Here is a 25,672-nt window from a genome sequence, read left to right on the forward strand (position 1 = left end):
TCTCAGATGTGAGTATGAACTGTGGTACGTAACAGCCTGCAGACGTCGTTTTGTCTCGTTCTGCATCGGCTGGCCTTGAGCAGCTTGTCAACTGTGTCAACCCGTCAGTAAAAGACAGACAGTGTAGGACTAAAGGTATGGGCTGGTCAAGTCAAGTCAAACTTTATTTATATAGCACATTTCACACACAAGGGTAGCACAATGTCCTTTACATAACATGACAATACAATCGCAACACAATCATAAAAGTGCAAATGTAGAAAATAAATGTGCACATCAACAGGTGTTAGTGCAGTTATACAGGAATCGGAGCAGAATACACTAATATACAAAACACACACACACACACACCAAGAACTTAGCCATGGGCTGTTGTTAAAGGTAAGGTTTTTAACCTGCTTTTTAAAGTATCCAGTGTGGGGGCCTCTCTCAGGTCCTCAGTCAGGGTGGGTCCATCTACTTGGTGTGTAAATACAAAAGACAGCTTCCTCTGCTCTAGATTTAGCAGGAGGGATGGTTAAAAGACCACTGCCATCGGACCTGAGCGCTGGTTTGTGTCTAATCAGCACGTCTTTATGTACTGGTGTTCAAGGCCATTTAGAGCTTTGTAAACAAGCAACAGAATTTTAAAGTCGCTTCTAGTTCTGACTTCAGCTGATGCAGAGATGGAAGAACAGATGTAATGTGTTCATACTTTTTATTTCCGGTGAGGACACGTGCAGCCACATGTTGCATTAGCTGTAGTTGCTGCACAGCTGAGTTTGGGAGGCCGGTGAACAGTCCGTTACAGTAGTCCAGTCTACCGGTTATAAATGCACGGGTTAATTTCTCACGGTCTTTCTCACGATTTTGGTAGAAGGCCCCTTATTTTTGAAATGTTTATATGATCGCTGGTGTTGTACATGTTGTCAGCCAGCAGCAGATGATTGGCAAGTATAAAGAGGTTTTAGGGATGCGTTAGTGTTATTGGACCTGAGTTTCTGTCTCAGTATCTGCTCAAGATATTGTGGTCTATAGTTTCTTGTACCATAAATGCTTTGTTTTCCATAACGTTGGCGAGTTAGCACAAATAGTTTAGGCTTCTATTGGATTGAATTGGGGCGGCACGGTGGTGCAGTGGTTAGCGTGGTCACCTCACAGCAAGAAGGTCCGGGGTTCAAGCCCCGAGGTAGTCCAACCTTGGGGGTCGTCCTCTGTGTGGAGTTTGCATGTTCTCCCCGTGTCTGCGTGGGTTTCCTCTGGGGGCTCCAGTTTCTTTCCACAGTCCAAAGACATGTAGGTCAGGTGAATCGGCCATACTAAAATTGTGTGTGTGTGTGTGTGTGTGTGTGTGTGTGTGTGTGTGTGTGTGTGTGTGTGTGTTGGCTCTGTGATGGCCTGGCGCGCTGTCCAGGGTGTCTCCCCGCCTGCCGCCCGATGGCTGTTGGGGTAGGCTCCAGCATCCCTGCGATCCTGGGTAAGGATAAGCGGTTTGGATAATGGATGGGTGGATGGATTGAATTGACCGGGGATTGCTTGCCTGTTTATCTGCATTTGCGGCCCTCCGTACAGACAGACTGTGAACAGGCAAATCAGGCTTGTCGGTACTTTTCCCCCCACTGACTTCTGTGGTAAAGTCTGAGTGAGGAAACTACACTTTAAGTGCAAACTCCTCGATTTTATATCAAGTGATGGGAAGAGGAAGCTTTTCAGATAAGTGAATGAAACCCTGAATGTAGGCCTATGTTCCCTACGTTATTCGCCAAGTGTTCTGCACCCAGGAGAAAGACGGAGCAGAATGAGAAACAGCTGATTATGTCATTACTTTCTATTCACATTTCATCTCATTTTTGGCAAATGCGTCTCTGTTGCAGTTCACTGCATTTTTTTTTTAATCAAATAAAAAGTTTGTCCGTCTCAAGCGAGCGTAAAGCATTTATGGCAATTTCTGGGGTTGTTATTTGATATTTGCTATTTCCATCAAGCTTTTTATTCAAAACAACATACTTCACGTGAACACGCTGGGATAGAAACGTGGTTAGTGTTTGGTTGTAAATGTTTTGCAGCTCAGCATCATTTAGTTGTTGGCCGTTAACCACGGTTGGTTCAGGACTGGACTTGCAATTGATTTGCTGTAGTTGACTGCAGCCTGAAGTCCCGGCGGTGTAATTTGTACTCCGTAAAAAAAAAAAAAAAGTAACAGTTTTGAACTATTGAGTTTCCTGGTGTTTAATTTTGATTTCACAAATAGCAGAGAATGTGCTTAGCGCTTCACAGTGGACACTGTTATAGTATTATTCGATTTTGTAATGACCTTAACCCCCCCATGCCTCTGCCACCCTGTCAGAGACCAGCTTCCTCCTGGGGAACGCTCAGATCGTGGAGTGGCCTGTAGTCTACAGTAATGACGGATTCTGCAAGCTGTCCGGCTTCCACAGGGCTGAAGTCATGCAGAAGAGCAGCACATGCAGGTATAGAAACACTGAACCTTTTTTTTTCATTGCTCTTCGTGGCATTTTGACCTTTGTGTAACTATTTCTCACGTCGAACACGATTACTCGGTGTCAAGAACTGTGAAGGAATGTCTGCCTTAGATAGTAGTGTCTGTGAATGTTCTCATTCATCCAGGTCATGGTTATCCAAAGGAGTTGAATCAAGTGCAACTGGACTTGGTATATATCCGTGAAGACGTTTCGCCTGGATGAGAGGCGAAACGTCTTCACGGATATATACCAAGTCCAGTAGCACTGATTCAACTCCTTTGGATAACTTAGATAGTAGTGCTCTGCAGTTGCAGCTTATAGGATAATGTCATGCATCAGGAATCAGGAACACTTTATTTGTCCATTTATTTATTTATTTAATTTTATTTATTTATGTATCGTTTCCTCCAGCCCACAGCAGTGCAACACAAAGACAAAAGTACATAATTTAAAAACTGCAAGAACACTACATCAAACTACAATAAATAAATAAATAAATCACTGTCCGAGAGAAGGAACTCCAGGATGACTGTCAGAGCTGCCGTTCTGCATGGGCTAGCAGTTAGCTTAGCCTGCCCCGCTTCCGCGTCCTGTCAGACCGCCCTCGGTGTTTCATCTGCGGGCGCAGTTCCAGGCAGGGCCGTGGTCCCTGGGCCCACCGGACGCTGCAGACCAGGCTCCCCCAGCCGATCCAACGCCAGCTCTCCCAACCTTCGACACACCTCCCCGCACACCACACGACGACACCAAAAACACCACAGTCAACGCTAGGCGAGGCCGCCGCCAGACCGCCCAGATCTGATTTATCAGATCTTGTTCCTGATGTTCCTGTGCAATTCCCTGGACCTAGCGTCTGCATTCATATGGTATGCGTCCTTTATTTCAACCCGGAGTTATGAGCTGGCTATACATACTATATTGTAGCAAATTCGGGGGGCAACGCAACCACAGAAACTGCCGCCGCCAGGAAGCGAACCTGTATCGCCCGCACCGCAGGAGACATCGCTAACCGCTCGACTAAAGGGTCAGACCCGCCAGCCAGCGGCCAGCGTGTCTTCTTATCCGTGCACGTTACAATATGTTGTCAATGCAAAGAGAATGTCTTAAGTGGACCGGTTCAGTAGGGAGACATAGGGTTCATTGGTGAAAACTAACAGTGTCCTTATATCACAATCTTTACAGTACTTTCTTCTTCTTTGTTATCTTGTGTTATAACCACATGAGAGTTGCCGCGGCGCATTGTTGTTGAAATCATGTCTCTTTCGAAGCGCTGCACTTATCTCACAAAAATCGCTGAATGTGTCCTTTTTTTCTCTTTAAGTTTGATCCATTATTTAAGCACATGGAAGAAGAAAAAAAGCACACTGAAAAGAAGTGACAGAATTCTTTGAAACCATTTTCTCCCTGTTCTGCAGTAATGACCATCAATAGAGTGGCGCTGTTTACATGATGCTACGTTGCTTCACTGCTGGAGAGCCCCTTCAGTATCATGCTGCAAAAAAATAAAATTAAATAAAAAAAAAAAGTGATGCTCTGTAAAAACAACCTCAGCATCTTGGCATCTGCTATACAAATAAACTTGTCTTGTCTTGCCTTGCCTTGCTCTCTCTCTCTCTCTCTCTCTCTCTCTCTCTCTCTCTCTCTCTCTCTCTCTCTCTCTCTCTCTCTCTCTCTCTCTCTCTCTCTCTCTCTCTCTCTCTCTCTCTCTGTCTCTGGACAGAAAAAAAAAACCCCAAAACACATGAAATTTTTGCAAATTGGATCTGATCCACATTTGGAGGTGGTTTGAAGTGCGATTCAAATCGGATTTCTACAGATGCGTCCAAATTGGATTTCAAACTGTCTTTGGCCTCACTAGTGACGCTAACTGCTTTGTGGATGGCACCACACCTCTCACTGTGCAGTGAAGCCCGCCATGACTGCAGCACGGAACATGGCAACGTGCACCACCCTCCTCCATCGCTGGGTTTGTCTGGTGCCACAGAAGAGTTCTGCACCGTGACTTCACAGCGCGGTTGTTTGGAGGGCGAGGTGACGGATCTCCAGGTCTCATGCTTTCGCATTGGTAAACCGTGTCGCCAGTGCACATAGTTACTCACGCCTATACGTCGTTGCCACAGCAACCCATGCAGATAGGTTGGTGATGTCTGGACACACAAATCCGATCTGATCACTCGCAAATAAAGATCTGATTTGAGAAACAAATCTGATTTGCCCGTAGTCAGAACAAGGCATCTCTGTGTCTTTTTCTGAATGAGAGAGGGGTCACTGCTCAGTGAGACTTTAAAATGAATCCAATTTACAGTTGCCAGGGGAACTGGGCCCCGTCCAGCTTTAGGATATTGTCCCGCTTCAGCTGTGAGTCAAAAGTCATGACTCTAAAGGACTCCGTTCCTCAGGGCGTTTCTCAGACCTGACCGGGGGTTGAAGGCCTCGTTTAGCCAGCGGCTGAAAAGGCTCCCTTGAACACGGATCTAAGTGAGAATAGCAGCTTTCAGAGTAATCCGTCCACTCTCTGCTGTGCAGGGCTGCGGAAGACACCGAGAGACCACCAGGCCACTCAGCTGTGACACTGAGAGGGACACGTGAGCTCAGTGAGCACTGGATCTTACAGGCGACTGTCCAAAATAATGGCGCACCTTGATAAAGACTCCCCTATGAGGCACTACTAGAAGGTTCCAGAGAGTGATTTTGGCTCTATTTGCTTTCAACAGAGCAAGAAAATAGGTTGTCAAAATTCATTATCTTAATTGAGTTTTTTTTTTTGGAATATTCTTATGAAACTTTTTGGTTATCATCTTTGGGTTGTTTATATTTTTTTCCCTCATTTTGTTAGCTCTCATTTTTTCAATGTTGCTTGTTTTATTGCACTGCTTTTTCACCTATACAGCACTTAATAAACCCTGTTTCTACGAGTGCCGTGTGAATAGTCATTGCTATGGAAGATATCATTACTTCCTTGTCATCACTTCATTCCCAAAATATGATAGCTGAACAGGGCATAGCTCTTTGGTGTTAAGACCCGTGTTTCATTTACAGCCCTGCTTATATTGAAAGGGACAATGTGTGACAATACAATACACACATCACTCGACAATAGTCATTAAACTAACAGTCACTGTTTGTATGCCGCATTCCTCAGAGATATGAGTTTATGATGATGGTAGAAGATAAAAACTCAGATGCCATCAATGTCCAATGGATCAGTCTGGAGAGAGACATCCAGGAGACCATCCACGAGCTTCAGGGGTGCTGCCAAACTTGCTAGTTATGCTAGCAATTGTACCTCATGTCTGTTAGCATCACAGGCTTATCCATTTCTAACAAAGATATACAAATATTTTAAAAAAACTTACTCCATTCTGGTCCAATATACATGCAAAATGGATGTTTACCTTTTTATTTATTTAATGGAAATGGTTTGGTTGAAAATCTGTGACCCAACCAACCAACCAACCAACCAACCTTTGGTTTTATTGTGCATTTTGCACATAAAAATGCAATGTAATGTGCTTTACATGAGAAGATGTAAAAATACACGAGTACATTCTACCCCGCCAGTATTTTACCTGTTTACCCCTGCCTGCCTATGTGAATCTATATTGGAAGACTGCCAGAAAAGAAAGAAGACAATCACTCAAACTGATTATATAAGCAGTAATTCAAGTATCTACAGCGCTTAAAGGGATAATTAGAACTCAGATAAACAATGTCAGGAAAATACACGATGTACCAGTCCCAAACCGTCACTGTGAGGCAGATTTATGTGGTTTACCCTGTATAGATCAGACATTAAATGTAATGGACACTTTATGGCCAGATAACAGATCGGCAATGCCATTACAAACATGTGATATATAGCGTAAGCCAAGGGGCCAGGTTGGTATTGGTGACGTTGGACGCTGTCTCAGCGATTGTTACCTTTTTCAGCTTTATGTACGGAGAACTGACGGACAAGAAGACCATAGAAAAAGTCCGACAGACCTTCGACAACTATGAGTCCAACTGCTTTGAAGTCCTGCTGTACAGGAAGAACAGTGAGTCTCCGAAAATTGATGATCTTTGTCTGACATTGTCCCTTAGATTACTTAAAATCACTGATGTTTTTGATGAAGTCAAACAAATTGATGTACAACGACGCTGGTCAAATTAGCCAAATAGTACCCTTGAATGATCATGTATCGTTCATCTAACGATGAACGATGACTAAATGTGTCTTATATCTACAAAAGTTGCACCTGCAAAGGTTGCGTCCATAAAAGTTCTGAAATTAATAAGGTTTGGGATCTTTTGGTTTATAAACGCTCAAAACAGACAGGCCTCAGTTGCTTTGAGGATTTTCTATACACAATGAACAGTGAGTCCTTTACAACTGATCACCTCTTTTTTTTTTACCTTGTTCATAACATCCCTGCTGTTAGAATAGAGATAGTAACTTAAAATAACTCATCTAAACCATTTTGATCGAGTATAATGATGATGAAAATGAGCAATAAGTGGACCATCAGTTGTACTCAACTTTGACAAGTGCCATAATAATGGTTTGGCAGGGTGACGTTGGCACCATTAAAGTACCCATAATAACAGCAAAGATAGGCCCTCTAGGATATTATGGCTTGTATACAAACCTAGCCAGCTAATTCCCATAAAGCCGTGTGCTAACACTTTTGGAACAGGTCCGCCGCAGATTGCTTGGCCGGTGCAACCTGTTGTACAGTGAATGTGTTATTTTGCGTCTGCAGGAAGCCCAGTGTGGTTCTACATGCAGGTGGCTCCCATCAGGAACGAGAACGACAAGGTGGTTCTGTTCCTCTGCACTTTCAAGGACATCACCGTCTTCAAGCAGCCCATCGAGGATGAAACCACCAAAGGTCAGTTTCTTATTACAGCTGTGTGTGAGTGGAGTGAGCATTGACTGAAAAGGTGGCTAAATTTTTTGCAACCTGGGTCTTATTTTTTCATAGTTTTATGCCATCAGTTATGATATCAGGAATCAGGAACACTTTGTCATTTAATTTCATGCACTTGTGCACATGAATGAAACGAAACGTCGTTTCTCCCAGCCCACAGCAGTGCAACACAAAGACAAAAACACACATCCAAGAACTACAAGAACACATATATCCAAACTAACACATATATCCAAACTAGACAGAAAACAAATCACTGTCCAAGAGAATGAACACCAGCCAGGATGACTGTTGGAAATGCCAGTCTGCATGGGCTAGCAGTTAGCTTAGCCTGCCCCGCTTCCGCGTCCTGTCAGACCTATCATTCTACTGACTCGCTTCATTTTGGAGATTTTGGACAGGGGACCACCACCAGGTGTAGCTTTACAACAGTGTCTTGCAGAGCAACAGAAATAGAGCCTTAAACCTGTCCTTTCGGCTGAAAAACAAAACAAAACAAAAAAAACACCCTAGTGCGTCGGTTAGAATGTGTGCTACTGCCTAAGGTAAGTAGCCCATATAAGCTGGTCAGTCCTGCAGATTGAACCAGGAAGTAGCTGAGTAACTCCATCAACTGTTGTCAACATTGGACATTTAGGACAATAACTTTTAACTTCCCTTTCACTTCCAAATACGTGGTTTAGATAAACGATTTGAACTGGACTAGTTGAAAGACGCCGGACACTTGTATTCCATTGCCCCATAAGACCCCGTTGTAATGCTGAGTCCAGCGGTGGTCCCGTATCCAAAATCTGCAAAATAAAGCCGATGAGTCAAATGATATCATAACCGATATGCACGATGACGGAAAACTATGAAAATAAGACCCAGGTTATAATCCCCCCCAGAATTATCCTTTAAATCTACCACCCAAATAAATGCATCTAGGCACAAATTACATTTAAACAAATGAATAACAGCCAGGGTCTTTGATGCATTTAATCACCAAGTACGGAGAATGTCTTTGTGATATATGTGCTACATTAGATAGTCCTCGGTGAAGTGTTACAGGCGAGGCTGGGAGATGTATTGGGCAACATTTGATGAAATTCATGAATAAGAACTAAATGAGATCATGGTGTGATGCCCCATTGTCTCTACTGGTTGTCGTCACCGAGATTTATTTAGAAAATCTTAGATCATTGAACTTCTTTCTTCTTCATCGTCATCTTCTCTTTGTTTCTCTTCTCCTCTTAAAAATTATTCATGGGTACCCCCCCCCCTTTTTCTGAGAATCCCAGCCCCAAACCATTCATCACTGGCTCTGTATAAAAGGGTTTCGTCTTTTGTCTTTTGAACTGAAAGACGGAAACGTGTCGAGCTGTCAGGTTGTGTTGGAGGAGGGCCTGATGCTTTCAGGAGCTATGGGAGATGTTGGTGTTGGCGTCCTCCGCTGTGCCCGGGCTGATGCGCAGTGTCAGCTGCTTGCCCCGGGAGCAGTTCTCGGCAGTGCTTAGCGGCTGTGTTTGCCCTTTAACAAGGATCCAGCCCACCCACAGGAGTCCCCATACCCCTGCTGTCCCCTTGTTCGTTCATATGCATGTATACATAAGCACATATACAACTACATGTTTACAGACGTGCGGTACACATACCAATACACACTCACCTAGACAAAGACACGTTGGCACATGCACATTTGAATGCAGTGCCAACAGGAAGCGCACATGCATTCATTCACATGCACACTGCAACACCGATTCACAGACCTGCTGAAAAGCCAAAGAGCCACAGTGTATTGTGTTTACCCATCATCATGTTTGTGTAGTGACACATGGTTAGCATGGGTTGAACATGTATTCAGAGTTTGAGTCAAACCAGCAGTGACATATCAGTGCTCTGCAGTTTGTCAGACCTGGCTGCTGCTGAAGGAAAGATCATTACTCAGCCTGAATTTTTTATTTAGTTTTATTCAAAGAATTTGGATCCACAGCTACGTAGCAAAATATAATACGTGTTTTGCATGCATCGTTTTGCAACAACACCGCTGACAGACTGATCAGTGACTCATTTCATTTTCTGTGTGGAATGAAAATTGTCATTTATTTACCAAGTACAAGAAGCAGAACGAGTATTTGCCTTTGAGTACAAAACACCTACCCGTGCTTAGACACCAATACAAACCAGCACATACTGGGCGGGGACAACCATGACTCAACTCACAACTTGTCACATGACGGACTCAGCCGTAGATTTGATGCAAAGTGAACAAAGAACACGTGAGAGTTTTATCAGCATGTCAGGTTGCTCGACTTCACATATTGGCTGTAGCAACAGTCGACCAGTCATGTCCCCCATCTCTCCACATACACCCCAGTTGTTGAATCCTGGTCTCCGTTGTCTCTCCCGCTATGTCTCCCTATCTGCTGTCTAAAGAGCATTTATTTAGGGTGCCTTGACTGCCTGCTAGCCTTTACCCACATTTAACACATGGGAATTCAACCTGACCTCAAAACGTTCACTCAAACTTTTATGTAGTATGGCATCCAGGTGGCGTGGCAGTCTGTTCTGTTGCCTACCAACATGGGGATCGCCGGTTTGAATCCCCATGTTAACTCCAGCTTGGTCGGGCGTCCCTACAGATACAATTGACCGTGTCTGTGGGTGGGAAGCCGGGTGTGGGTATGTGTCCTGGTCGCTGCACTAGCGCCTCCTCTGGTTGGTTGGGGGCACCTGTTCGGGGGAGGAGGGGGAACTGGGGGGAATAGCGTGATCCTCCCATGCACAACACCCACCTAGTGAAACTCCTCACTGTCAGGTGAAAGAAGCGGCTGGCGACTCCACATGTATCGGAGGAGGCATGTGGTAGTCTGCAGCCCTCCCCGGATTGGCAGAGGGAGTGAAGCAGCGACCGGGACGGCTTGAAAGAGTGGGGTAATTGGCCGGGTACAATTGGGGAGAAAAGGGGGGGGGGGATGAAAGAAAAAAAAACATTTCAGTAGTGAAGATTGTTCCACTTTATAAGTGATGGTATAGATAGCATAGATAGTGAAACACCAGATGAGAGCTGATAAATTTGGGGTCCCACTGGTATTTTGTTTATTCAAACCCCACTTATGTCCAATATATAATGTCTTTTAGGATATAAATCTGTTTTTTGTTGCTTTCCGTTTGCTCCATTTAGTCATGATGAGTCTAATTATGACATTATGTAAATCACTCTGGTGAGCCGTTCTCCCCCTTCCTCCCGTTATTTGTCAGCCGGTCCGCTCGTATCTCTCGTTCGTGGTTTGTTCACTGGTAATCCTCATCATTGGCTTTGGTGACAATAATTTGAATATTTTCCACTGTATTTATGACATTTGTGCTTTCATAATAGTGGTGAAAGGCAATACTGCGATATTGATTCCTTTGTGGAAATGGTCTTTTTTTAAAAAAAAAATTGGACTGGCACAGTGGCTCTGAGCAGGGGTTTACAGGTTTAGACAGAAACCTCCGAGTTATTCTAGCAGCTTGTCAACACAAGACCTTCATTCTGGATGGAGTCAATGGGTAAATAATTTTTTTCTCAGATTTTTCTTTACTGAGCGAAAATACGTATACTTTGTGCAAACGGTAAAAATAACAGAACAGAATCACGGATGTCATCAGTATAAGTCTGTGTCTTGAAAGTTTTTGAGCATTTTTGGTATATTTGAACACTTTTGACTGATTATCAATGACGAACGCGGCCTTACCCAGCAGCCTGATGCTGTTTGGCCGCTGTCTTGCTCATGTCACTGTCCATGTTAACGACATGAGATGATCGACGTCCCTCCATTAGGGCCTCCGGTACATCCTGTCCAATGAATCAACGTCCTCTTAAATCACTTTAAAAAAACCACACTTTCAAGGCATTCTTCTATTTGATTTATGACCCGTGCAATGATGCGTTCAGTCATTTTCTTTGTTGTTTCAATGACTCCACACATTTGCTCTTTGTTATTTGTGTGTTCACAGTTTTTTTCCTATCTTTTACTCCGTACAGCACCTCATACCTATAATTTGATAAGTACCCAGGGAGTAAAAGGCGATATTTTTGACTATTATGATAATAGATATTGCCAAAGAAGATTACCCCTTTATGGCCGAGCAGTTACAGTGCAACACAAAGACAAAAACACATCCAAAAACTACAAGGACACAAATATCCAAACTAAGAACACATATATCCAAACTAAGCATCAAAACAAATCGCTGTCCAAGATAACGAACGCCAGTCAGGATGACTGTCGGAACTGCCGGTCTGCAGGGACTTGCAGTTAGCTTAGCCTGCCCTGCTTCCGTGTCCTGTCAGACCACCCTCAGTGTTTCTTCTTCAGGCATAGCTCCAGGCAGGGCTGTGGTCCTAGGGCCCAACTGATGCAGCAGACCAGGCTCCCCCAGCTGATCCAACACCAGCTCTCCCAGCCAGACACCTTCGACACACCTCCCCGCGCTCCACAGGACGACACCAAAAACACAGTCAATACTAGGCGAGACCGCCGCCAGACCGCCCTTGGTATTATTGGAACTGCCAGTCTGCATGGGCTAGCAGTTAGCTTAGCCTGCCCAGCTTCCATGTCCTGTCAGACCGCCCTTGGTGTTTCCTCTTCGGGCACAGCTCCGGGTAAGGCCATGGTCCCTGGGCCCACAGGACACCGCAGACCAAGCTCTCCCAGCTGATCCAGTGCCAGCTTTCCCAGCCATCAAATGAAGATAAACTTAGATGCAGATGTGGACAAAGACCCTGCATGGACGGTACTGGGTGAGGCCGCTACAAACGTGAGTTCATGCCACCATTGAACCAGCTCATTGGTTGGGGGGGCTGTGGGGAGGGGATGCGAGGGGACGGTGAGATACGGCGCTTGTGGTGTTTGCAGCTGAGCGGGCTCACGTTGGATACCTCACAGCCACGCATTTCCTGCAGCCTGCCAGGTCACAGAGTGTCAATATAAGCCGCCTGTGTGTCCGTGCGTGCGTGTGTGTGTGCATGTGTCGGGTGCGGTAGGGAAAAGCGACGAGATCCAAGCATAGCAAAGAGCGTCTGTATTCACCGAATCGTCGAATCTCGGGTTCAGGTTGGATTTATTGACTCTTTTCCCCGACGGCGCACATTCTCAACTGTTACCCGTCTCAAAACGACGAAGGCACGACACAAAAGTTAACAGTTTGTTCCCGTAATGCTCCAAGGTTTTCAACTTCGCAAGTGAGTAGGCACCTCTGCCTGGGGTGAGGCATCCATTTTTTACATTTTTTTCCCCAATTTAGTTTAACTGGAGTCAGAAATGTTCTTGAGTCACATAATTGCCTCCCAAATTCAGAGAGAATTTCTCTTGAAATTTTTGATTTCATACTTAATCCATGCGAACTGCTTTCTCTTCCCGGTGGTCTTTTTTGTGTCAGTAATTGGGAGCAGCTTTTTGAGAACTCCAATGGCATACGTTCACCCACCTCAACCCCCCCCCCCCCGTCATTGTCTTTCATCCCTCCCATCCTCTAAAATCTAAGCCGGGCTTTAACACCGGTGCTTAAACTAAACAGCACGAGGAATTGTATATCAGTGTGTGCACCATGTTCTGTCAGCTGTAAAGAACAAATGATGTTGCAGAGGATGTGCGCTGATGAGCTGTTCCACACATGCCTGCCCCCTCATTAATGAACAGCCCCCAACACACACACACACACACACACACACACACACACACACACACACACAAACAACACACACACACACCATAAATTGCAGGTGGTTTCAGGCGAACGTGGTATTTGTGATTCGGTTGTCAGCGGTTAAAGTGTGGGTCCCCCTCACGGTGAACGTGCCGATTAGAATCTCATTTTGGATTTATTTCTGAGTGCTGAGCGTGAGCCAGCACTCCTTCCTGGTTATTTTTAGCACCATCCCCATCCAGTCACACAACAACGTCTCTGTTCCTCAGACTTGCTGGCTGCGATGGAAAGTTCCCTTTATTTCAGAGTCTCTGCCATAAATTGTTCCTCTGCATTTTGCATGAGGTCCTGTAGTCCTTTTTACCACGTGTGTTAGTCTGGATGCCCAAACTCTGGATGACTAACTAGCAGTGTTTCTGTGCACCCTTGCCACAGTTTTTATTGTGTACTTGGTGATTAAAGTGACACTGTTGCTGATGACATATTAGCCTGCTCTCATGTTGCACAATTGCATTATAGAAATTCTATGATGTAATATGATGCAATATGATGATCTATGATACAGTATTCTATGATAGAATACAGTAACATAGATCATCCTCTTGCATCATATTGTTATATATATCCAATATGATGCAAGAACATACATAACATAACATACATATATGTATGTTATATATCCAATATGATGCAAGAGGAAGATCTATGATACAGTATTCTATCATAGAATACTGTATAGTGATGGTTGACATGACATAGTACAGTTACAGTGTACAGACAGTCACGTGTTCATCATTAAAACAGTCTTCCTTGCGGGGAGAAGGGACAGTCGAAGTAGTTCTTTGGCTAAGAGCACCCAGGTTTCATTGTCTCCTTGGTTTTCCAAGGCTAACTTTAGCAACCATAGTGTGCTGCAGAACATCACCATGTCAATCTGCCCTGTCATTCAGGATGTGCACAATGTTACACCGCCAGCACTACAACAGTGTACCTTAAGGGTAGATGGGTAATGCAGCATCAGCTCACTGGCTGAGGACAATGCGTCCCATTTGTATCTCTGCCACGCGGTAAATAGTAGCATCTCTATGGGTCATTATAGAGTATTGATGTTCACCTCCTTTCACCTCACTGAGCTGAGTAGCAAATGGCTTAATTCAACTCTATTCAAAAATAGGAATAAAGGGGAATAAAAGCCCAAAGGTTCAAAGCTGTTTCAAAGTCCACTCTATACTTGTAATGGTCCCTTCAAAGGGCTGGCTCGGTCATGGTTCACGACTACTGTACGTGGTGTGCCTTTGTTGTGATGCTCTTTGGCCCAACAGGATATTTTATTTTTAGAAGAGTACAGTAGAAGTACCTTAAATATTGGCCCTGTCACATTGTGTATAGATCACAGTGTTTTCCCATTCATCTGGGACAGCGAGAAAATGACCAGCACTGAGAGAACATGTAAACTATTTTTTATAGCCAAATTTCCCCTTGAAACCACACCAAATGTGAATCTTACGCATAGAGTGAGTTATTTTACTAGGAGAAAGCCTTCAAATGAAAAACTTTGTTGTAAACACCATCAACACTAAAGTATAAATTCGGACTGGGAAGGGAATGGATGTGGAGCTGAAACAAATTACTCCCTGAAGCGCCGCTGCTAACATAAAAAAAAACAACAAAACAATGAAACAGTGGCTTGGGTCAGAGTGTGGAAAAGAGGCAATATTATGGTCTTTCTTCATCAAACGTGTACAGCAGGACTTCTTAAAATCCAGACCTCGGTCTGCATTTGGACCAGACGGCAGCTCAATCCAGACCTAGCATGTTATGAATACAATACACGTACAGAAGTGTAACATTTTCTCATTTGTTTGTTGTTGCTGCTGCGTTCACGCATTAATGTTGCACTAGAGAATTTGCTTTGGGGGTGATGTACTATATTTATGTATCTAGTATATATATATAGCAATCCTGCTGACCATCCAGGGCATTACTGCAGGTATGGGGCCTGAAGTGCTTGGGTTAGGGTTAGGTCTGAAAAGAACAATCTTGCATTTAATCAGGAAAATAAGCTTCAAAGTAGGCCAAAATTATTACCCTGTTTTCTGAGCCATCCCGGTCGCTGCTCCACCCCCTCTGCCGATCCAGGGAGGGCTGCAGACTACCACATGCCTCCTCTGATACATGTGGAGTCACCAGCCGCTTCTTTTCACCTGACAGTGAGGAGTTTCGCCAGGAGGACGTAGTGCATGGGAGGATCATGCTATTCCCCCCAGTTCCCCCTCCCCCCAAACAGGCACCCCGACCGACCAGAGCAGGTGGTAGTGCAGCGACCAAGGCACATACCCACATTCGGCTTCCCACCGCAGACACGGCCAAATGTGTCTGTAGGGATACCTGACCAAGCCAGAGGCAACCTGAGGATTCGAATTGGCAATCCCCATGTTGGTAGGCAACGAAATGGACCGCTATGCTACCTGGACGCCCCCTTAAATTATGTCTGACACTATTTCCACAAAAACAGACAAACGCAAATGCAAAACTATGCGGCGATATGGGCTCTGAACACGACAATTTGCTCTTTCACACAGAAGCACGGTGGTTGTCGAGAGGTAGGGTGCTGGAGCAATTTTTCAGGTTGAGAAGTGAACTGTTGGTGTTTTCAGATTTTGTCGACTTCCTGTGTGACCAGCAAAAAATGTGCCTCGTTGCATATGTAACGGACATCTTGGAAAACTTAATTAACTGAATATAAGCATGCAGGGGGAAAACAAGAATATTATGCAGATGAGTGACCGTATTGATGGATTCAGGGGGAAACACGTTCTGGAGAGAAAGCCTTTCAAAAGCAAACATCACCCCTTTCCCCCAGCTGAGCAAGTTTCTAACAGACAACAGTATCGATGACTCCGCAAAGATGATGTGCGAGCACCTGAAACGCCTAGAAGAGCACTTTTCCACTTACTTTCCAGACTTGGATATGTAAAGTTTGACTGGGTGAGGGACCCATTCCACTGTGATGCCGGCTCAGTGGACCTACCTGCCATCGCTGTTGAACAGCTGATTGAACTGACATGTGATAGAACGCACAAATATGTTTGGAAGAACATATTTGTGTGAAGCCGGATTTAGTGCTCTTGTGTGCATGAAGTCAAAGTCCCGTTCGCGACTGCAGAGATGAGAAGCGCTCTGTCTACTACATCACCAAGCTTTGAAAGGCTGCAGCAAATGTGCAAGCTCAACTGTCCCATTAAATAGGTGAGACACCAATCATGGGTCCTGTGGGGACGGGGGATCTGAGCAGTCTGAGTATGTATATATATGTAATTTTCGTATGTTTTTTCCGTTGTTTTTGTATTGTATGGTCTTGTGTTGGGGAAAAAGTAGAAGACATAAAAAAAGATCACAAAAAAGAGACACCAACCATAATACATAAATACATAATAAATATACAGAACTGTCATGGGTAGAGCCTAAATGTGCTCTAAAATGAAAATGTTCTTGCAACAAATTAATTCTAGCATAATTCTAGAATGTCTGGGGTCACTAGAGTTTTGTGACTTCAAAGTGGGGTCACCAGCCAAAAAAGGTTGGAAACTCCTGGCGCCCCGGTAGTGTAGCGGTCTATTCCGTGGCCTACCGACACGGGGGTTGGCGGTTCGAATCCCCGTCTTATTGGCCGTGTCTGCGGGTGGGAAGCTGGATGTGAAGAGTAGGGTAATTGGCCAAGTACAACTGGGGAGAAAGAGAAGAATTGTGAAAAGATGTATCTACAGAACATATGAAATATTCAGCAGCCGAAGCAAAAATTACGCTACATTTGGATGGTTTATTTAAAAAAAAGCATAAAAGTTTGGATTTATTTAACAAGTTTTAAAGAAATGTCTCCTCCGACGGCTCCTATCCTCTAGGAGCCGTCGTTAAATATCTGAGTCTCATCACCAGCCAGTCAGACTAGCTTGGTCTAGTCAGAAAGGCACGAACTGAGGAAGCCTCTTGGATGAGAGGCGAAACGTCTTCCCGGATATATACCAAGCCCAGTTGCACTTTTGGATATTAAAGTTTAAGTTAATAGTGGCAAACTTTATTTGTGCAACACTTAAGCCTAAAGGTAGTGTAGAATAGAGCAAACCAAAGCACAATGAAAGAAATCGCGCAAATACTGGTGAGGCTGTTCAACAGTTGGTGGCGGTAACGTGCCATATCCCATCTGTAAAAAGAGAAGAAGAAGAAGAAGAAGAAGATCGCAAGTTGACGTAAACAACGCAGCTTTCAAAACCTTCAAAGAAAGGAAAAAAAGAAAAGAAAAAGACTTTGCCAATGTTTTGAGGTAGGAAATGCACTCAATGTGTTGGTTAGGCCTTAAGGTTACACACGATTTGTTTTAGTGAAAAACTTTGTGGATGGAACCGAGTTGTTCACAACGAAAACTCGATTGGACATCTCCAAGGAGACCTCAGCAGAGCGATGCTTGTTGTCACAGGGGCTTGGTGCACGGGCTTACAGGTTGAAGGATGACGTCTCTATTTGCTCTCTTCTCCTCTGCTCCAAATCTCCGTGGGCCAAGCGACTGGGACTGAACTGAAGCCTCTCAAGACAGATCAGTCCTGCAAGTTTATAATTCTGCTCTTCCTTGAGAGATTGTGTCTGCGCTTTCTCCCGTTTAGACCCTTTTCCAAAAACCCAAGATCAATCCAAACAGTGGACAGTCCTTTTTTTTTTTTTTTACAATCCAGCTGCCTTGTGTCCCAACTGAAGTCATACATCTTGTAGTTGTTGAGTGATTTCTAAAGCAACAGCGGACACATCCTTGCATGCTTCATCTGTGTCCTCTGATGTGTTTTTCTGTGATATGATTTACACCACACAACTAACTTCACCATTCACCACCGCCGCCACTCTTGTTTACAGCCCGGCTGGGTTGCACCTTACCCGAACAGCCCCCCTCCTCAGATCAGTCTCCGAAGCTGTGATTGGACCAGCCACTTTTTGCACAGACCTGCCTTTTTTCATGTCACTCTCAGTGACAGGGAAGCCAGACCCAGTCTCATGAAAGATCAATGGGATCAGCTTGTGAGATTGGTCTGGTTTATGATGCTTACTGGATCACCCAGTCTGGTTATATTAGCCCCGTGCGCTAACGTGCTGAGCGCCTGACCCCAATTGTATTTCTGTTGGTTCTGAAGAGCTGCCATACATTTTTAAAGGGAGTTTAATGGAGTGGTGAGTTTCGCCTTCGGTGTGATGAATGATTTATTCTTGCAGGATGGACCAAGTTTGCGCGCCTGACGCGGGCCCTCACCAACAACCGCAACACGTTACAGCAGCTGGCGCCCATGAGCAAACATGAAGTCAGCCATAAGCAGTCCCGACTGGCAGAGGTAGGCAAGCTGTCACGCACACACACTCAAATACACACACACACACACACGGGCATGCAAACACAAACTTACACGCATTCATTAACTCATACTCATATTCACTGACAGAAAGTCAAACAGACATACGTTAATGCACACTATTGGGCTATACAAATAAAACTGACTTGACTTGACTACAGACACAGAGAAACACATATGCAGACAAACACTTGCATATACTTGCACTGGCACACTTGCAAATCAGGCGCACATGCACAAACAATTGTAAATAGAAGCACCCACTAAAACACATGTATACGAATGCACAGAAACATTTGCACACATACACACAGACAGACACTAATGTACACACAAACACGCATACGTACAGCTGTGCACAGATGTACATGCAAGTAGGTAAACAGCAAATATGCCAGCATAGCAATTTAGCAATTGTTGAATTATTTACACACACCTAAACCCATGTTACAAATCTACTCTGATCTGTTTCACATGATTAACTAACTGATTGGCTATTTAACAGCTGACCCACTACAAATTACAAACACACACACACACACACACACACACACACACACACACACACACACACACACACACAAATATGCTCAAAAGTGCACCTCATTGATATGTAGACGCATGCACAGAGACACACTCGCATACACACTTTTAGATTAACACTTACTAGATTATCCAGCCCCGCCCCCCATGCACGCGCGCGCGCGCACACACACACACACACACACACATTTACACCAACTTCAAACTGCATTTGTCTGACACAGACTCTTCCTGGGAACGCTGTGCTCCCGTGGACTGCGGGTGTCATTAATATTTCATGCCGGGCAGGGAGACAGAGGCAGTGCACTGTGAGCACTTTCAATGATTGTTACTGCTGGAAATTTAGAAAATGGCTTTCGGGGATGAGCTGCGTCTTCTTTACCTTCAACAAAGTGGCTTGAACTCACCGGTTTGTTTTATTCATGAACATTTCAGCGGACTGTATCCTTTAATCAAAATTTGTTTTGAGTTTCAGCCCCGTTTGGCACACGGGATGGGTTGCCTGAGGTCTCCGCTGAGCACCACTAGCAGCATGGTCGAAGGAGAGGGAAGGGAGGAAAGGAGCGAAAGAAGGGAGAGCAGAGAGAGAGGAAAAAGGAACAGAGAAAAGAGGGACATAAGAGAGACAGAAAAGACGAGGAATAGAGGAGGGAGCATGGGAGGAGGAAGGAAGGAATTATAGAAGCTTGGACCCAAGAGGGGGAAAGGGGTAAGAGATTAAAAGACAGATGGAGGAGATAGAGATGGGGCAGCGAGGGAAGGAGTGAGTAAGAGAGAGAGGAATAAAGGAAAGCTCAACAAAGACACCAGGAAAGGAAGTAATGAGGGCAAGAAGGAACGAAGACAGAAAACAGACAAGACGAAAGGGAAGAACTTTGTTTCTTATAAAGGACGGTGCAGCTAACGCTCGTCGCCTATTAGACATAGCAGTGCTGGATAGCATCAGGCTTCACAGGGTCCCGGGCATGCTCAGTGGATTACACAGGTGATCCATCTGCCTGAAACGAGCGCCTGGTATCCACATCAATGTGTTGTACATGGTTCGGGGAGAAGCTGATCTCCCCCCCCCCCCATATACATTCTCAATGGACAATACCACTGGGTTCCTAATTGGCAGTCTCATTTATTAGGACCAGGATGTTTTTTTGATTGGCAGCTCTGATGATGAGGATTAGATGGGATCCAGTGCCGGAGCTATGAAACCGGGAGGTGGGGTGGGGCAGGTGTTACTCCTCAGTGAAACATGGCCCAGACCTTTTACTTAACATCAGACTGATTTCCACAGAGGTTTGCACCAAGTGGGGCCTACAACAACCATGATTTACTCAAAATGGTCATAAAATTAAACTTTACACACTCTTCATTAGTAGTCATAGTATTAATACAAATAGCAGCACTGGTAGCCCTAGCAACAATATCATATCCTACTTCAATTAATACAACCACTACTACTACTACTACTACTACTACTATGACTAGTGCTGGGCAATATGGAAAATAGTATAATCATTATAACCATGGAAAGTTTCACATGTTATCAATATACGTATATCATCTGCATATAGATAGAAAAACACCATGTTTAAGAATCCAACTGAAGTTAACCGCATCGAACTGTTGGACAACAAAACTTTATCACGACACAACATATCCGAATTTCATTGCAATACAATACCATCGAAAGACGATAAATGATAATATTGGGTTATTGCCCAGCAGTAAGTACTTCTACTGCTAATTTGGTTTTGGGGTAACATGAGTAATGCGTAAGCCCCCTTTTGTGTCCCTGCAGTGGAAAATCAGTTGTAGTCTATTGTGTATCATGCAGTATGCTTTTGCAAAAAAAGGGACAGGATACAGCTAGGGGAACTTATTAATAGATCTAAAATACAATAGGGGTTTCTTCTGCCAGAAGTCTGTCTCCCATCCCTTTTCATTTTTCTCACATTTCCTCCACTGTGCTCTGTTCCTCCTCATTCTCTGGCTCAGACAAGCTCAGTTAAATCAAATTTGAAGTTATTCTTTATTGATTCATTTGTTACAGTGACAAATTTGTCAGTCCACTGCCTACGTTGGCCGGACAGGGAGTGGCTCAGCATTACAGCCGCAGAGCAGCTCCACCTGTCAGACACCACTCACACATGACTAATGGGATGTTCTAATGGGTGTCCCGTTCACCTAGCATGCATGTCTTTGGACCGGGGGAGAAAACCTGAGTATCCAGAGGAAAAACCCGCGCAATCACAGAAACAACAGGGAACGCTACACAGAAGAGCTCCAATCGTACCAACGAACCACTAACCACCAAGCCAACACACCCAAAAGAGTTTTCCATGAAGGTGGCGTCCGGGCGGCGTGGCAGTCTATTCCGTTTTTTACCAACACGGGGATCACCGGTTCGAGTCCCTGTGTTACCTTCGGCTTGGTTGGGCGTCCCTACAGACACAATTGGCCGTGTCTGCAGGTGGGAAGCCGGATATGGGTATGTGTCCTGGTCGCTGCACTAGCACCTCCTCTGGTCGGTCAGTGCGCCTGTTCGGGGGGGAGGGGGAACCGGGGGGAACAGCGTGATCCTCCCATGTGCTACGTCCCCCTGGTGAAACTCCTCACTGTCAGGTGAGAAGAAGCGGCTGGCGACTCCACATGTATCGGAGGAGGCATGCGGTAGTCTGCAGCCCTCCCCAGCTCGGCAGAGGGGGTGGAGCAGCGACCGGGATGGCTCGGAGGAGTGGCGTAATTGGCCAGGTACAATTGGGGAGAAAAAAGGCGAGGGGCGAGGGGGGGGAGTTTTCCATGAAAGGTTTTACTTACAAAATACTTTCATATGTCAGCAGGCAGATAACAAGAAAAAACACATCATATCTCTCTTTGTCCTGTTTTTCTTCTGCCTTCGACCTCTATCTCCACCCCCCTTGCTTCCATCCCTTTTTTCTCCTCCTGCATTCCAGCAGTAGGATGGAGGACTGTTAGTCAAATTAGAAATTCAGTTTTGGAGTACTTGTTCATTTTTCCTGTTTTTCATCTACTTTATTGCCATACTACAACCCCGCCTTTAAAAGAAGTCGATCATGGCATAATGGACATTAAGTATAATTAAATAATGTTGTGAGCCTGCCTTTCTCTTTATTTGCCCCGGCTTGTTCATCTCTGTTGCTCTCCGTCTTGCTAGCTTTATATTTTTCTCTTTGTCTCTCTATTTCTCCATCTCAGTCTCTTTCTCTCTTGCTAAACCTCTCTCTCCTCGCTCCTCTTGTTGCTCTCTCTCTTTCGCTCTCTTTCTGCATATCCATCCCCAGCCCTTCCCCTATTTTAATGGCCCCTCTTTCTTTCTCTCTCTTTTTTTATCACCCTTTCTCTCTCCTCGCCTCCCCGCCCCGTCTTTCGTCCCCAGGTCTTGCAGCTGAACTCTGACATCCTCCCGCAGTACAAGCAGGAGGCCCCCAAGACGCCCCCTCACATCATCTTGCACTACTGCACCTTCAAGACCACCTGGGACTGGGTCATCCTCATCCTCACCTTCTACACGGCCATCATGGTACCCTACAACGTCTCCTTCAAGACCAAGCAGAACAACATCGTGTGGTTGGTGCTTGACAGCGTGGTGGACGTCATCTTCCTGGTGGACATCGTGCTCAACTTTCACACCACCTTTGTGGGGCCCGGCGGGGAGGTGATCTCCGACCCCAAGCTCATCCGGATGAACTACCTGAAGACCTGGTTTGTCATCGACCTGCTCTCGTGCCTGCCCTACGACATCATCAACGCCTTTGAGAATGTAGATGAGGTACCTGTCAGACAGTCAGATGTTGTTTTTTTTATTTTAGTTTGAGCAAAGAAGTGCCCATCTTCTGCTCGCTGAACAAGAAAAAGCACCTGACAAAACACATCAGCTGATTTGTGATGTCGATCATCATCTGAATGAAGGTGCAGGTTCATGCCAGATTGATGGAAAGGTGAAGCTGAAGGTGGTGTGGTTTTGGTTTCAGAGCACAGTTTGTGAGTGCCCTTTCCCATTTTGGAAGGTCGAGCAGGGTGGTTGAATGTTTTTTTGTTGTTTTTATTTTGGAGATTAAATGGTGGAATGAGTTCTTGGTGAGAAATTGTGAAGAGTTAGGTGTGTGTTTGGCAGAGGGACATGACATTTAGGTGAAGTCCTGGCTGAGAGAGGGAACTGTTGTTTGGCATTACCTGTTTGTGTGATTGGCAGGGAAGTTACTGTAGATGCACATGCAGAATAAGTTGAGAATTTTTGGTGGGTTTTAAAGTACAACACAACAGCTGGCCACACATTTGTTAGATAAGGGATGTAGAGGAAACTTTTTAGATTATAATGGGTGGTGAAATGGGGTGGGTGGATGATATGTGTATAGTGGGAATAGCTAAAAATAGTTCTGACGATACTTTGGTTTTGAAACTTCTGGACTGAAAGATGGTCCTGCACCTGAAGTAAAGCCCTTACAGTCTACTGGAATCGCACCTCGCTATGGCTGTTGTTTCAGATTATCTCCCCCCCCCTTTTCTCCCCAATTGTACCTGGCCAATCACGCCGCTCTCTGAGCCATCCCGGTCGCTGCTCTACCCCCTCTACCGATCCGGGGAGGGCTGCAGACTACCACATGCCTCCTCCTATACACGTTGAGTCGCCAGCCGCTTCTTTTCACCTGACAGTGAGAAGTTTCGACAGGGGAATGCAGCGTGTGTGAGGAGCACGCTATTCCCCTCAGTCCCCCCCCCCCGAACAGGCGCCCCAACTGACCAGAGGAGGCGCTAGTGCAGAGATCAGGACACATAACCCACATAACCCGCTTCAGATTATCTTCTGAAAGGCAGAAAGAAGGTTAAAAATATATACGTTCAAATCTAGTAGCCCCTACTATTTATTTAGTCCCAAGAAAGCAGCAAGGATTAAAGGTGCAGATTAGAGAAAGATAAAGATAATTATCAATTTTTAAACAAATCAAAATTCAGGAAAAAAAACAGCGGCAACTCCGATGTAGTAATCACAGCTCTCTCCTTAACATACTTATTAAGAAGCGCTTTACAATGACAATGCAGTGGTTTGTCAGCTTTTTTGGTCCATGAACAGGGGGTGGGTTGACACCTCTTTGTAGTTTGTCGAAATATCACACATTTCCAGTCGCACAGTACAGAAACTTGACAACATTTTGTCTGAATTAGGTTGACTGACATACATTTTCAAGGATCAGGGAAGAGAAATCTGACATCATAATTCTCCCTCACAGGCTTTCTCCAGGCACCGAGCTTGACCAACTGTGTCTGGTTAAGCATGCTCCACACTAAATTGGTTTCGGGGAATCAGCCATTGGGAATAGATCTTGAATCCTATTGCATGATTTTTTTTTCTGAGTGATATTCCATTTAAGGATGCGTCTCAGGTCCATTGCCAGTAATTTTCACATCCATTTACACCTGTCAAATATCAGGCAGCTTTATCAATAACGCCTAAAGTCTGTTAACAGTAATTTTCCACTTGATTGCCTGTTGAATTAATTAGACTTCAGCATTAATGAAAGGACTAATGTATAGCCTGTAAGGAGCATAGACCACCGCCTGTATGAACAAAGATGTTGTGCATTGTTGTACTTTTGCATTGCACTGTAGTGCAATTGTGTGAGAGTGCATGTGTGCATATGTGCATTAGCATTAATGTGTGTCTGCATATATGTATTATGTGTATCCTCATGTATGCATGAGTATACACATGAGTATGAGCATGAGTATGCCCCCCCCCCACACACACACACACAATCGCATGTGTCCACTTCTGTGTGTGCCTGTATGTGCATGTTTGTATGAGTTCATGTGCATTCATGTTCTGTCAGTCATTCACATTTACGTGTGCGTGAGAGCGTACACCTGCGAACGCGCAGCACTGCTGGCTATGTTCGCAGTTGCAAAGAAACCTGGTCTTGTGATGGCTGTGTGTACTGTTACAACTGTAGAGATGTGCTTGTTTTATTCACCTTGACAGTTTTTTGGCACCAGCTTTTGCAAGACATCTTTTGGTTCAATAAAAACAGAAGATTTCTCTTTAGTGTTTCTTTATTCCATTAACACTGACAGATCTCATTCAAGATGGAAAAACTTGACAGTAAATACAAAAACCAACCCCCCCATCAGTTCACTGGTGTGTGTACGTGACATGAGGTCACTGTAGAGGTGCACTTGTTTTATGCACCTTGACAGTCGTAACATGTACATTTCTCCCTTCTCTGTACATTTCCCTGCCTACCTGTGTATGTTCGTTTGCACCTGTGCGTGTGTGTGTGTGTGTGTCTTTCAATAACCAATGTTTCATCCAGGTGGCAGTGAGCTCTGCACCCCTGCTGTCAGGTGAATGGGTGGTCAGGGGTGATTCTCGGATGAGACCTTGGGGGGCTTAGCCCCTAAAGAGAATGTGACATGCATACAGTGCCTTGCAAAAGTGTTCACCCCCCCCCCAAATCGCCCCTTTTATTGAACAATTAATACATTAATATTTTTCTATATGATATTTTCATTTACAACAATACTTTTAATGAGTAACCATTCGGTAACATAAGTTTTACACCATAAAATGAAAAATGGAACATGCTGTTTGAAAACACATTAACCCCCTTTCACTTTGGTAAAACTTAGTTCAATTAGGTGCACAATGTTTCCTTTAGAAGATACACAATGTTTCCTTTAGAAGCAA

The 25,672-nt window shown here is 44.7% G+C and overlaps 1 protein-coding gene across 1 annotated transcript in view; it reads left to right on the forward strand.

Annotated features, from left to right (window-relative positions):
• The window catches only part of kcnh5b (potassium voltage-gated channel, subfamily H (eag-related), member 5b), a 173,144-nt gene that overhangs the window by 4,786 nt on the left and 142,686 nt on the right, over positions 1-25,672 (forward strand). The window contains exons 2-6 of the mRNA XM_056295501.1: positions 2,327-2,450; positions 6,393-6,499; positions 7,205-7,333; positions 18,299-18,414; positions 22,367-22,759. Of these exons, the coding sequence (XP_056151476.1) occupies positions 2,327-2,450; positions 6,393-6,499; positions 7,205-7,333; positions 18,299-18,414; positions 22,367-22,759 (869 nt within the window). The remainder of the gene's footprint in view (positions 1-2,326; positions 2,451-6,392; positions 6,500-7,204; positions 7,334-18,298; positions 18,415-22,366; positions 22,760-25,672) is intronic.

This window comes from Lampris incognitus, chromosome 16 (assembly GCF_029633865.1).
Source record: "Lampris incognitus isolate fLamInc1 chromosome 16, fLamInc1.hap2, whole genome shotgun sequence".
Classification (NCBI taxonomy): domain Eukaryota; kingdom Metazoa; phylum Chordata; class Actinopteri; order Lampriformes; family Lampridae; genus Lampris; species Lampris incognitus.